Here is a 15,339-nt window from a genome sequence, read left to right as displayed (position 1 = left end):
TTCATATCCGAATCACAGCAAAAAACAGGTATTTTCGATAAAACAGTTGCATTTTCAACAATATAGATAGACTATCACTTGAGAAGAAAATGTCAAGCAATGCGATTTTGATGTTTCGCGTTATTCATAATTTCATGCATGAGTTAAATAGTTAAATTTTTTAAAAAAAGTTAAATTTTAATCCAAAAAGCTAAATTCCGTACTGAAAAATGCATTTTTAATAAAATACGTGAACCTTGCACAAACAAAATTTATTTTCCACCAAGGCTAATTTTCTATACAAAAAATTAATGTTTTATCATAGTTAAATTTTCGACAAAAAAGATTAATTTTCTTGTAAATAAAAAAAATTTCAAATGAAAGAAAAAGAATATTGTACAAAATAGTCACAAATCCTTAAATATTTAAAAATCCTCTAAAATCTCTTAAGATTTTTCGAAGCTCTTGAAAATTCCTAGCAATTTTAAAAATACCCTAAAATATTTCAAATCCTTAAAAATATCATACTAAATTATGTTTCAAAAATAATTAGGAAATTCCTTGACATCCTTTAAAACATCCTCAAATATTAAAAATCCTTTAAAACGCTTTAAAATTTCTTAACATTTTTTAAAGTTCTTGAAAATTCCTTGAGATTTTAAAAATACCCTGAAATATTTTAAATCCTTTAAAATCTCATACTAAATTATTGAAATGAATATAAATTTCATGTAATCTTTTAAAATTCCTTAAATTTTTCAAATCCTTCAAAATCTGTTGAAATACCTAGAACTTTTTTTAATGATTTCTCAAGTACTTTAGAAATTTTAAATAATCCTCCTAAATTTTTTTAATTCTTTGAAATTCTTTTAAATTATAAAAACGAATTTAAAATTCCTTATTATCTTTGAAATTCTTTATATTATAAAAACAAATTTAAAATTCCTTAGTATCTTTCGAAACATTCTCAAACATTTAAAATCCTTAGAAATCTTTTGACATCTCTTGAAATTTTTTAAGGCTCTTGAAAATATGTTGGAATTTTATAAATATCCTGAAATATTTCAAATCCTTTAAAATCTCATATTAAATTTCTGCAACCAATTGAAAATTCCTTGGAATCTTTTAAAATTCTCTCAAAATTTTCCACTCCTTCAAAATCTTCTAAAATACCTAGAACTTTTTTCTTATTGGTTCTAAAGTATTTTGTAATGTTTTAAAATAACCCTTATAAAATTTTTTTATTTCTGTGAAGTTTCTTTAAGTTATAAAAATAAATAAAAAATTCCTTGACATCTTTAAAAGCGTCCTCAAATATTTAAAATCATTTAAAATTCTTTTTAAATCTCTTGAAATTCTTAAAAGCTCTTGAAAATGTCCTGGAATTTTCAAAATATCCTCAATTATTTTAAATCCTTTAAAATCTGATATTAAATTTTTGTAATCAATTGAAAATTCCTTTGAATCTTTTAAAATATCCTCAAATATTTAAAATCCTTAAAAATCTTTTGAAATTTTAAAAAAATTTTTAAAGTTTGAGATTGAAATTTAGAAAACTTTTGAAAATCTTAGCAGGGTTATTTAAAAAAATCCAAAGTTCTTTAAAAATCTTCTGAAAAAAGTTCTAGGTATTTTAAAATATTTTCAAGGATTTGAAATATTTAAGGATATTTAAATATATTCCAAGGAATCTTAAATTGATTTCAATAATTTATAATGAGATTTTAAAGGATTTTAAATAAAAAATATTCGAAATATTTCAGGGTGTTTTTAAGATTGCAAGGAATTTTCAGGAACTTTGACAAATTTCAAGAAATCTTGAAAGATTTTTAAGGAATTCCATTTGAGAGCATTTTGAAAAGTTCCAAGGAATTTTCAATTGATTTCAATTATTTAGTATGCGATTTTTAAGGATTTAAAATATTTTAGGGTATTTTTATAATTACAAGTAATTTTCAAGAGTTTTGAAAAATGTCAAAAGATTTTAAAGGATTTATAAATATTTAAGGATTTCTAACTATTTTGTACGTATTTTATAAAAAATGCCTTTTTTAGTATACTAGCAGTCTTGCGCGCGCCGCGGTGTGAACCTATTTATCTTTTTATGAACAAGAATAAATCATAAGCCGATACCAAGAAACAGTTTTAGTCAAAACAGAAAAAAATGTAATATTATTGGTTAAAAATTAATCTTTTGAACATTGAATTTTTTTTATAACGAAAAAATAGTTCTCTTAAAAATTTAATCTAAAAACAACATAATTCCCTTCCTGCTCGATTCAGCGACTTGAAGTGCAGAATCTGCCTGATGTTAAATGGATTCGATCTCCTTTGAAATAATTTTTATAACACTGTTTTTTTAAACATCTTTTTTTCAACAGAAAATTCAACTATCACATTTTTGTTAGAATATTAACTTTTTAAATTAAAGTGTAATCTTTTTTAGTCAAAAATCTAACTAATTGTTTAAAAATTTATGAATTTTGTTAAAAATTCATCTTTTTTAGTAGAAAATTAATCTCCCTGTTTGAACATTCTTCTTGCTGATTTAGGATTCAACATTTTTTCTGACATTCTTTTTTCAAAATTAATTTATTGAAGTGAAAATTTATTGTTCCATTTTTTGTTACAAATTTATTGAAATTTTTAACTGCAATCTGTTTTGGCAGATAACTCAGCTATTTTTTTTAATTGCACCTCTTTAATTTGAAAATTGTTTTTTAAAATAAAAACTGAGCTATCCCATTTTTCGTTGAATATTAAGTTCATAATTGAAGCTTCATCTGTTTCGGTTTAAAATGAACCTTTTAGATTGCAAATGCAACTATTTTCTTCAAATTTATATATTTTTTCAATTAAAATCTACTTATATTGCTTTTAGTTAAAAAATTATAGTTTTTAGATAAAAATCATATATTTGTTTAAAACTTTCTATATTTTGTAGAAAAGTAATATTCTTGGTTAAAAACTAATATTTTCACAAAGGATTCAGTTATTTAATAAAAATTTCTTTTCAGTTTATCAAAAACTAATTTCTTGTAAGCAACTTCGATTCTAATATTTTTGGCTGAAAATTGATATTTTAAATTGAGAATTGACCTTCTTTATTTAATAATTCAATTTTTTTTTGTCTGTTTTGGTAGAAAATTAATCCTTTTGGTTTAAAATCGACCTTTCTCGTTAAAGTTGAACTATTTATAAAAAAAAATTTATCTGTTTTGATACAGTAGTTAGAAATTCAGAATTTTTTAGAAAATTCGTAATTTTTTGTAGAAAAATAAACTTCTCAATTGAAATTTTGTCTTTTTTCGAGGATTCTATTATTATGTGAAAAAATCATTATTTGGTAAAAAATTAATTTATTCCAGAGAAAAGTCGATTATACGAGTACCATTTTTGATAGAAAAATGGTATTTAAAAAAAGTTGATCTTTTTTTGTAAAAAACATAATTTCTTAACCGACTTTTTAAACAGGGAAATTAATCTGCGTGGTTGAAAATTCATGTTCTTCATTGAGGTTTCAATTATTTTTTTTTTCGGTGAAAGATTGAAATTTTTAATTACAAATTGATATTTTCGTGCTGAAAAATCAATTATTTGATTTAAACATCGTCATTTTTATATAAAATTAATCTTCTTGGTTGAAAATTCTTCTGTTCGTTTGAAACTTCAACTATGTATTACCAAATTCAGCTATTTTAAGAAATTTCAACTAATTCGTCGGAAATTTAATTTTTTGTTGTTAAATATTAATTTTTTAACTAAAAAAGAATATTCCTATTTCTGGTTCTATATATTTATATTCTAATTTATATTTATTATAATTTATATTTTAATTCTAATTTATATTCTAATATATTTATATTTCTAATTTATATTCAGCGCAGCTTAGGATACATTTGAAAGCAAAATAAAAAACGAAGATAAAAATAATCCTGATAAATAGAATTTGCTCTTTATTTTGCAATTTTTTAATAAAAAATCCCAGACAGCGTTACATAAAAAATGTATTATATTGGTGATTATATACGTGATGAGAATGTGTTTGCTAAAGCCGAAAGAGCTTTAACCAAAGAGAGTTCAAAATCTGTGTGCGAATGCGGGAGAAATGCAAAGACCGAGCGCGGAGTGCGATTGCTATCAGTCGCGTTTCGTAGGGGCGCTGAAATTTTCGAGCTAAGCTCTGTTAACGAAAAAGAATTCACAATCAGAAAATTACAGTGGTGGATGTTGTGATTCTTAACTTTGAAAGGTTTTGCGCAAGAATGTGCGAAAATATATCGACCGAGCGCGTAGCGCGAGGTAAATACATAATCGAGCGTGAAGCGCGAGACAAACACATCATCACGCGTGAAGCGCCAGAACCGACAGTTGCGCGCCCTAGACGCGCTTAAACTTGAGAGCCGCGCGCGTAGCGCGCTATTAGAATGTGCCTGCGTATCGGGGCAGATTTTTTTAGCTGAAAATTTGTCTTTTTAGCAGAAAATTAATTTTCTTTGTTAAAATCTTATCTTATTTATTGAGGATTCAACGATTTTCTTAATTTTGTTTTCTTTATTAAAAATTAATCCCTTTAAGCAAAATTTTCATTATATCATTGTTGATTGAAAAGTAATCGTTTTTTGAAGAAAATTAAGTTATAGGTAAACAATTAATCTGTTTTTCATTATTTTTAACATAGATGTCCAAATTAGATTTTTTATTGTCTTATATGGTAAAAAACGTCTTGCATAATTGACCATAAGAAAATTATTTACCGCTGAGAGATTCTGCTAAATTATGTATAGAACCTGCTTGATTTTAAGTGAATTCTGTCTTATTGTTAATACTTTTTATAATATTTTCCTTGGATTTAAAATTAATTTAGTTGAAATCAATTTACATCTGTATAAGGTTTATTAAAATTTTAAATAATAAATTTCGTACAAACAGATTATCTGAAAAATAACAGAAAAGGAATAAAATAATAAAAAATTTAATATAATTGCACATAAATCACTGAAAAAATAATTTATGCATGATTTTTTAAATAAGTAAAATTTGAAATAATTTATAATTTTAGCATTGTATTGATACTTTCACTTACGTACAATCATTCATTCCATTACACACCATTACAGGATTTGCTGATCAGACAAAACTTACTAATTGTTTCAATTAAAAGTAACCTGCTTGTTCATTCAGCAAGCAAATGCAACTGTTGCACATGCGTAGTGTGATTCACTCGACTCTCGCGCGCCTCTCTCGGATCACCTCTGAAGCTCTAACGCCTTGTCCCGCGTTCCCCTATAAGTTCTCATAAAATGTGCCTGAGTGCCGTGCCCATGAAGCAGAGAGGCTTAAATTGAAATAAGAATTCGATTATAAATAACTAGCAGAGGCCCTGTATTGCGGCGGAATGGACGGCAAGGTGGTGGTAAAGGAGAAGCGTTGATTCGTATTATCGACTTCGAATTTCAATTCGATTATTACTCCCAACAGCGATCCAAAAGTACTTGCGCATGCTTGAAATGCGCGACGCTCATTGGCTCTAGTTCGCGCACGTATTGAAAAATCAAGTGCAGACGCGCACCGTGGTCAATGAACATCTCTCAAATCCGACCAAGCGCAAATCAAAGCAGCTACGCTGGGATCATTAACTTCAAGAAAACACGTGTAACGTTCCATTACTGTCTAACTCACGGTGACTTACGGATGCCTCTGTCGCACGCGTGTAGCTATCAAAGAACGAGCAATCGTGACAAATTGTTCAATATTTTCCAATGTTGTCTAATCCACTGACGCCTCGTGTCACACGCATATAGAAATCGAGTATTGTGACAATCGAAATCGACAACATCGTTTAAAGATTTTAAATTAAGGACAATTCAGCTTTTTGGATAAAAATTAAACTTTTTGTTTAAAATTTTTAACATTTTGTTGAAAAGAACTTAAACAATTTTTTTAAAATTTATGTATTTTGTTCAAAACATTTTTTGCAGAGAACTAATTGTTTTAGTTGATCTATTTCTTTCAAAAGATAATTTGGTAGTCATTAATATTAATATAATATTTTATAATTATAATATTAAAATCAATGAGAGAAAATGGGGCATTTATTTTAATTGAAAAAATTAAATTTTCTACCCTTTTGAATAAAAATGATTTAAACTGAAAGATATGAAAATTTGAACTACTAAAAATGAAAAATTCGACTTGTAAACAAAGAAGAAAATGTTAAATTCAAGTGTTGAAAATTAAAATTCTCTTAAATCCAGATACCTGATTTTCAACATTTTCATTTTTAACAGTTCTAATTTTAATTAGGGAAAGTGCGATTTCCGTTTTTTAAATATTTTTTAATATTTAAATTAAAAAACTATAAGAGACTGAAAAAAATAACAATTCCATTTGGAATTTTCTTCGATTTTTAAGAATTAGAAATTTGGGAATTCTGCACTCAGTAAAAAATAAAAAGTTCAGCTATTGTAAGTTCAAGAAAATTTGAAATTTCAGTTGCAACTGTTAAAAATTGTAATTGATGAAATACAATTTGTAACTATTGTAAATAAAACTTTTTAATAATAAATTGTTAAATTAAGCATTTTATTTAATTTTAAAACTATTAAAATTTTAGAATTTTCCATTTTAAACAGTTAAAAAATTAACTATCGAAAATTCGATTCCCCATTTTGTTTAATTTTCAAGAATTAGAAATTTGCAAATTCTGGGAATTGAAAAAATGCAATTATTGAGAGTTTATAAAAGTCATGGAATTAAAATTTCAATTGTTAAAAATTCAAGCATTAAAAATTGAAATTTTAAAAATTCCAAAAGATTGAAAGTAAATTTTGAACACAAATTAACAGTAATAATGTTTGCATGTTTAATTTGGAACAGTCAAATTTCTGAAAGTTGAATTTCAGCTGTTAAAAAATACAGGAAATTAAAAATTAAATGTTTATCTACAGAAAATGGTAGTCCAATTGAAAATACAAGGATCTTTGACAGAATAGATCATATTAAAAAAACTTAATTCTGATTTCCTCCTTCTTAACTTAGTTTTATTATTATTTTTCATCATTACAGACAGTCGCCGCATTTTTTAGATTGGACCTGTACATTTTACATACTAAAAGTATTTGGACAATGGATAGAATCGTGAAGAAATTACATAAGGATGTAGAGGTAAGTTACTGAAAATAATTTTATTTCCGGAATTATTTGTTTGATTAAAAAAAACTAATAAATTTGAAAATATCCGTAATTGTTTGGTTCTTCTTTCCCACTAGGCTGCAATCACCGATGGAATGGCAAAAGGCTTACTAAATGTGGTTATAGACGAATGTCGAGGATATTACAAAAACCTTGAAGGAATACATGAATATAAAGTTCATGTGCTCAACAATCATTGTTATAAACTTAACGATAATACATTGGAATTGAAGGTAAATTAAAAAATATCATTGAATTTCTATGAATTCCTTTTAGTTTTTTTTTTAATTATTTGAACTTCCTTAAATTTTTGTAATTATTTTGAATTTTCTGGAATCTCTGTACTACTTGTATTACCTTAAAAAGCTAAATTCTCAGAACTTCTTAAGTCCTCAACTTCCGCAATACCTTGAATATTTAAAATAAAATTCATATTTCTGAATTCCAGGAAATCTCGGAATTCTTTGAATTCACTAAAATTCTTGATAACTCTGATTTGCATGAATTTATTCAATAATCAGAACTTTTTGAAATCTCAGGAATTCTTTGAAAACAGTGAACATTTTGGATTCTCCTTATTCCCTCATTTCTTTTAAATATTCACCTTTTCCAGAATTCCATGGATATTTTAAATTCCTGAGACTCCTTGAAATTCTTTGAAATCTCTAAACCTTTTTTATTTTTGGAATCTCCGTATTTTTTAAAATATTTTTAATTTCCTGAATTGCAAGGGTATTCTAAATTCCCTCAAAATCTACAATAAAATTTTCGACTATCATTTTCGACAGTCAAACTTTCATGTGTAAGAAATTCAAGAAAACTAAGAATTAAATTTTGCATAATCTTCAATTTTAAGGAGATAAATTTCCATCTGCAGAAAATACAATAAAATACAAAAAAAAATGTACTGAGAAATGAAGAAACAAAAAATTTAATCTCCAACGGTTGAAAATTCTTCAGTTAAAAATTGTAGAAAATAAAAAAACAGGTATTTTATTGTTGAAAAATTCAGAAAGTTGAAAAAAATTGTTAAGTTAATTTTAAAATCTTGAGGATTTAGTTAAAAATGAATAATTATTTATCTATTAGAGATTAAGTGTTTAATATTTTCAATGCTTAAAAGTTTAGAATTAATCTTCTTTTTATTTTTTATTTTCAACAATCAAATTTTCATAAGTAAGAATTGCGAGAAAATTGAAAAATCAATAAAAGTAAAAACTCACTTTTCGATTTTCTGCAATTGCAAACAGTTACATTTTAAACTGTAGGCAATTCAAGGACATTAAAAATTCGTGTATAGTACAATGACGAAAATTTAAAATAATAAATTATTTAATTGTACTTATCATTAAATTATTATAAATAAAAAATATCATAATTAAATTTAATTCCTTAAATAAAAGGAATATCCTTAATTGGCCAAATTCTCTAAATGTTATGAAATCCCTGGAATTTTCTAAATTACCTGACATTTTTTGATTTTCTAAATTTATTTGAATTCTTCAATTTTATAAATTGCATAAATTCCGAGAGCACTCAGAATTTATTTCGATTTTTTTACTTCTTACAAATCTTAGAATTCCATAAATTTAACAAAATCCTTGATTTCTCTTATCCCATGAATTTATTTAATTCTCTAAATGACTTAGATTTCCCCAATATTCCGAAATCCCTGAAATTCTCTAAAGTCGCTAACAAAAGTAATTCTCTGAGAATCCTTATTTCCTTGAATATTCTAAATTTTTTGAATTGGTTGGAAACTTTGAATCCTCTTAGTTCGTCGAATATTCTGAATTTGATTGTTTATGTATTTAAATTTTTTACATTGAAGAATTCACATGGTATAAATTCAATAAGTTTGAAATTTAATTGTTGCCAAGCGAGAAAAATTTATGAAAATTCCATTTCAAACAATTTCAAAGAATAAAAAAATATTTGGAATTTAAATAACAATAAAAAAATCGAATTAGTTAATTTGAGTTATAAAATGAAATACTTAGGGGATAATTTGATGAGATCTTCATGATGCTTTCCAAATTTTGAATGTTTTTATCTACATATAAAATGTCCAACAAGAGAAAGGGAGAAAAGATAAAAAATTATATATTTTTTTCAGGATGCGAGAAAGTGCTATGCTGACAATATTGCAGAGTTAGAAAAACAGGAAAAGAAAGACCGATCCAAAACTATTACATGCTTTCAAAGACACTATGCTGCATACCGTGGTCAAGGAGCAGGAGAACACCCACCTATACCATTGTGATTGGATTGACATCAAACTCACAATCTGAATAAAATTCAGTTGATTAAGTTTACCTGACTCCAATTTTTTTTAGCCTGAGAAAGGAATTTTCATGTAAAAAAATTGATTTTCTTCCAAACAACACCAATTTTTAACATTACTAGAAGCTCTCACGCGCGCTAAACCTTAGTAAAAAACTGACCCTATTCGTTGAAGGTAGCCAAATTCTAAACTTTTTATGAAACTTCTTTAAATAATTAATAACTAATAATTCTGGTAAATTTAACAAATCACTTAGAAGAGATTCATCACAAAGAAAATCGTAGTTAACTTCGTAAACAAATTTCAATAATACCCCAACTCTCAATATGTTTAGAAAAGTTTTTTTGAGTCATTAATAATTATTATAAATTAACAAAGTAACGTTTCGATGATCATCGAAAGACATTCTTAGTCCATTCCGTAAACAAATTACGCTTCTTCTTTTAAAAATAGTCAAGCTATAAATATGTTGATAAACACTTTTTAAATAATTAATGGCTGTAGATTTTCAAAGCATCCGAGAAAAAAAAGATCGGAAAGATATTCTTAGTTAATTATGGTAAAAAATGAAGCCTACTCGTAGAAAGAAAAGCAAATTCTTAATTTTTTAATTGAAATTCTTTCGATAATTAATAGTTATTGTAAATTTACAAAGCAACATAGAAAAGAGTCATCTAATGGATATTCCTAGTTGATTTCGAAAACAAATAAACTCGTAGGATAAACGTCAAACTCTTAATTTTCGAATTAAAATTGTTTAAGTAACTAGCATATCTTGTAAATTTACAAAGCAAAATAGAAAATATTCATCGGATAGACATTCTTGGTTGTCTTCGTAAACAGATTTACTTGTATAAAAAAAGTCAAACATTTAATTTTTTAATTGAAATTGTTTAAATAATTAATAGTTCTTGTAAATTTTTAAAGCAATATAGAAAAGAGTAATTGGATAGACATTCTTAGTTGACTTCAAAAACAAATAGATTCGTAGAATTAGGGTCAAACTTTTAATTTTTAAACTAAAACTGTTTACATAATTATTAGTTTTTGTAAATTTGCAAAGCAATATAGAAAAGAGTCACTGGATAGACATTCTTAGTCGACTCCGTCAACAAATTGACTCGTAGAAAAAAGGCTAAACTCTAAATTTTTAAATTAAAATTGTTTACACAATTAATAGTTTTTGTAAATTTGCAAATCAATATAGAAAAGAGTCATAGCATAGATATCCTTAGTTAACTCCGTAAACAAATTTACTTCTAGAAAAAAAGGGCAAACTCTTAATATCTTATTTCAAATTGTTTAAATAATTAATACTGCTTGTAAATTTGCAAAGCAATATAAAAAAGAGTTACCGGATAGACATTCTTAGTCGACTCCGTAAACAAATTGACTTGTGGAAAAAAGTCGAAACTCTTAATTTTTTAATTAAAATTGTTAACATCATTAATAGTTTTTGTAAATTTGCAAAGCAACATAGAAGAGAGTTAGTTGACTCCGTGAACAAATTGACTCATAGAAACTCTTCATTTTTTAATTAAAATTCTTTAAATAATTATTAGTTTTTTTGTAAAGCAAAATAAAAAAGAGTGAGTTGACTCCGTAAACAAATTCACTCGTAGAAAAAAGTCAAACTCTCAAGTTTTGAATTAAAATTGTTTCAATAATTAATACTTCTTGTAAATTTACGACGCAACTTAATAAATTAAACGTATTATTTAAAGAAGAGCCATTTATGACAATTGTTTAAATAAAAACATTGTTTGAAGATTAAATAAATGCTAAAATCCATTTAAAACTAACGGACAACCTACAGTAAACAACTCTGTCTGCTTAGGAGAGATGTCCGCCTCAGAGAGTGAGTTGCTGAACAGTACAGTGTGTTCAACAAGAAACGTACGTCGCTTTATCGAAAACTATTAGAGATTTTTGAAGGCTTTAAACAAAATTAAAGTGCATTCGAAGGACTAATGTGCACCTACTTAGTACATTGTCCAATCCCCATCGTTATCCAGAATAGCTTGGCACCTTCTCGTGACACTTTTTACTAATTGTTCAGCATGGTCCGTTGGTAATTCTTGCCATATCTTCCTGATTTTTTGCGAGAGCTACTTCAGAGTGAAAACACGTTTTTCCAGAAGTTTCCTCTTCACAATACTCTAGACGTTTTCGATCGGATTCACACAGGGGGACTCTGATGGTCAGTCCAAAGTTGAGATACCATTTTTTGCTTTCCAGGCGGTGCAGAGACGGCTTCGATGTTTAGGGTCTTCATCCTCTTGCATGATCTAATCTCAAGTATCAACTCCAAAAATCTTAGAAGCAGGCCTTAGAAGACGATGTTTGTATATTTTGAGCATTTTGTGAGTATTGAGGTTCTCGGTAAAGAGCTCTAAACACCTAAAACCGCGCTTAGAGAAGCATCCCCAAATATGGATCTTCATTGGGTGTTTAACTGTTGGCTGAAGAAATCGTGTGCTGGTGGTATAAATACTTTATTGGAAATTGTGCTCAGAAGGACGCTTCATCGAAAAAAATTACATTCGACCAGTCACAGTCGAGATTTTCAGCAGCACTTCCTTTTTGTTTTTCCTCATGGGTTTCTGAGCAGCAAAACTCATTTGATCTCACGTCTGTTTTCTCGGACAATTCAAACAGTACTGGAGCGACTTGGCAACAGCGCACCAGTCTCTTGAACGAACTTCTATTGGCTCATTGGACAATCAAGTCTTTTTCTATTTCAAAAACTTAGAAGGACAGAATTCTAACCTTACTCTTCTTTCTTAGAACGTTGTTTCACCGCTCTCCCGGATTCTGCAATACAGACTTTGTCATAAGAACAAGGGATTTCATATACCCCTGGATCACTGAGAAGTGCCTTTTTTAATTTTTAGTAGGTTGGCACATGATTGAAATCTAAATGATCTTTTTCACCCATTGATAATATTCTATCAAAATAATTCTTTCCATTAATAATTAATAATAATTATTAACAAATTCCTAAGTAAAATATATAATTGAACGGCTGGCTGACTTTTTTTGGCATTCAAAAAAGTTTTTTGGGAAATATCAGGCAATTATAACAGAGGACGATTGGAAGGTCTAGCCGGCTACAAAAATAAAGGATCATAGATTTTTTCAAATTTTATCTTAACCTACATAATGGTGAGAAGAATTATTGTAGAATAGTCTGAACATATAATATCATGCTGAGGATATTTTAAGTTTACTTAAAATGAAAGGAACCAAAATACAGGTCGAGGCAGGAAAAAAAATAGGTGTGAAGAAAATTAGTTTAAGAATAAGAAAAAAATGTTCCTGAAATAAGGTACTAGTTGAAAGTAATAGAGAAAATTAACTTTTCTGATAAGTTTAACACTTTATTATTATTTTTGATTTGATTTCTTAATAGCTCAATCCGAAAAATCTTTTATTTTAAAATTAGTTGAAATAGAGTAATGTAATTTTTCACATTGAATTCTAATGTTTAATATCTACAAAGTTGTAAATATCAAATTATTACGAAATAAATGGATGGCATTAAACGAATAGACGTTTCTTTTAAACACAAAGTTTACAAAACGTATGTGTTCTATTGTAAGAAAAGGAATATATTAATAAGTCTAAAACTATTAAGGACGATGTTAAGAAAATAAACACAAAACAGAAATTTTCAAAGTTACTGAAGCTTGCAACCGAGCTTGCAATCAGCAAAATTTAATACTTTACGAAATTTTCAAGTGTAGAGATTTTGTCGAAACCAAAACAATAAAAAAACATCGATTTATTAACTGGGTTAACTTATTTCGTGCTGACGAAGAAAACAATAAGTAAAACTATTTTTCATTAAATAAGCAAATACTTTCTAAAAATAGCAGTCTATGTTGCAAATTTCACTTTGCACAGAACTTAGCCTTACTTAAATTACCGGTATTCGAACAGTTTTACAAACGCTTAGTATGGCTTTTCTTGTTTGTTTTAAACAAGCACAACACGGGCACAAGCTACATTTGCATCATTTTCAAATTGAAATCAAATATATCTTTCTGGTTTATGGACAATCCCCTTCATTCACTATGATTAGAAAATTTGAGGAGTTTTAGCAGTACTTTGAAAAAAGTTATAAGGGCAAAATCTGCAAACCAAAAAGTTTTCAAATTAGTAAAGCTTTTGTTTTACATTTTTTTATCGAGGAAAAAGTAGACGATTATAATAGTTATACATTGGAGAAGGTAACTACTTTTTTATTCACTAATAATCTCAAACTAAAAGATTTTCCAAAAAGTTGTCCACCTCGAATTGGACTAAAAGTTGCTACAATGAAAGATGTAAAAAGTCTTTCTAATTATTTAAGCGCCCCTGGAAACTACTTCTTGGAGAATTAATTTTCGCAATTTACTCAAAATCATTCTGCTGCAGACACCACTGAAGACAGGTAAGAAAATAAATAAATAATTATTTATAGAGTAATCGTACAATTCGTTGAAGAAAAATTATGCAAGTTATAATTTGTATTATTTGTTATTAAAACTGATAAACAAATGTAAATGATAATGCCTTCTTTATTGTTTTGGTAGCGGGCTAGAACTACCAATCTTTCGTTGTTATAATAAAACGACGGCCTTTTAGGCGTTCCCCCTTTTGAATGCCAGCGGTTCAATTAAATCAATATGAAAATGAATGAATAAATAAAATCAATAGTGTAATTAAGTAAATTTATTTACACTGGGGTTCTAGTTTAGCGGAACCTGATATACTGGTTACGGTGGTGCGAGAGGGCGAGAGAGAGGTGCTTGTAAGGTGAACGGAGTTGCGCAGTTTATCGTTCGACAATGTAAAGAGCCACAAGCAAAAAGGAAATGTATAACGGTTTGGAGAATCCCGATGTACCGTGAATGCCATTCCGTTATCGACGAATGACGCGATAAAGCGGGACCCCAGTATCTAAATAATCAATACTGTTAGGTTATTTTGAATAATATATCTTAAGGTTCAACAAAACTGTCTGTATCTGTTACAGAGAGTGTCTGTTAGAAAGAGGTAGCTTAACATGGGATTTCCTTTACTTAAGGTCGAGTAATCATGCAAAGTGTCTGTAAACAGTAGTGTTTACTCTGGAGATGTTTCGTAAGTAAAGTTTTTACTGTCCTTCGATTTAGCACTGAGTCTATACAATTGTACGAAAACCAGATAGTATATCAAAGTCGATCTTGCCGTGTACTTTTAAATCAACATTAGTTGCTCATTTTAATCTGATAAGAAAATCAATATAGAATAATATTTAGATGCCGAAATCGCTAAGCTTTTTTTATTCTAGCCAGAAACTCAAAAGCCTGCACATGTATCATTATTGATATATTCCAATCATCCTTTTACTAGTGGCCAAAAACCCAATGAACTGCATTTTTTACATTCTCATCAACGTGTTTGACGTTATTGTTATCGTTGTCGTCGTCTCTATATACGCTAACCTTCGAAAAAATTATAAGGTAACTCTGGATGAGCAGATATTCAAGATAGTTTTGGGGAAAGTCAGAAAGATCTGATTATACGACGTGATGAACTTTTTTACTAGATATATAAAATGTTTCAATAGAATTTATAATCTGAAGCAATATAATATATACTGGCTAACAGGTTATGATCTCTATATTCAAGTTATGGAAAATGTAGATTAACAAGAATAGTGAATCTCTTGTAGCAATTTACCAAAGAAAAATTGATCTTTACATGTTTATTAAACGCCAAACGTAATACACATCTGCAAATTTATTGTCACCTATATACCAGGTGTATACATATGAAACCGGTATTGCCATCTAGCAGCCAGTAGGCACACTTGTAGGCACTGTCGGAACTTACCATTTGTGCTAATTGGCGTA

The 15,339-nt window shown here is 27.7% G+C and overlaps 1 protein-coding gene across 1 annotated transcript in view; it reads left to right on the top strand.

The window, feature by feature from the left end:
- LOC117170740 overlaps window positions 1-9,436 on the top strand; it is a 32,157-nt gene extending 22,721 nt beyond the window's left edge. The window contains exons 2-4 of the mRNA XM_033357772.1: window positions 7,048-7,146; window positions 7,251-7,406; window positions 9,290-9,436. Coding sequence (XP_033213663.1) covers window positions 7,108-7,146; window positions 7,251-7,406; window positions 9,290-9,436 — 342 coding nt within the window. The 5' untranslated portion in view covers window positions 7,048-7,107. The remainder of the gene's footprint in view (window positions 1-7,047; window positions 7,147-7,250; window positions 7,407-9,289) is intronic.
- Window positions 9,437-15,339: the final 5,903 nt, after the last annotated feature.

Source organism: Belonocnema kinseyi, chromosome 4 (assembly GCF_010883055.1).
Source record: "Belonocnema kinseyi isolate 2016_QV_RU_SX_M_011 chromosome 4, B_treatae_v1, whole genome shotgun sequence".
In the NCBI taxonomy this organism is placed as follows: Eukaryota; Metazoa; Arthropoda; class Insecta; order Hymenoptera; family Cynipidae; genus Belonocnema; species Belonocnema kinseyi.
This window is presented reverse-complemented; position numbering and strand designations above follow the sequence as displayed.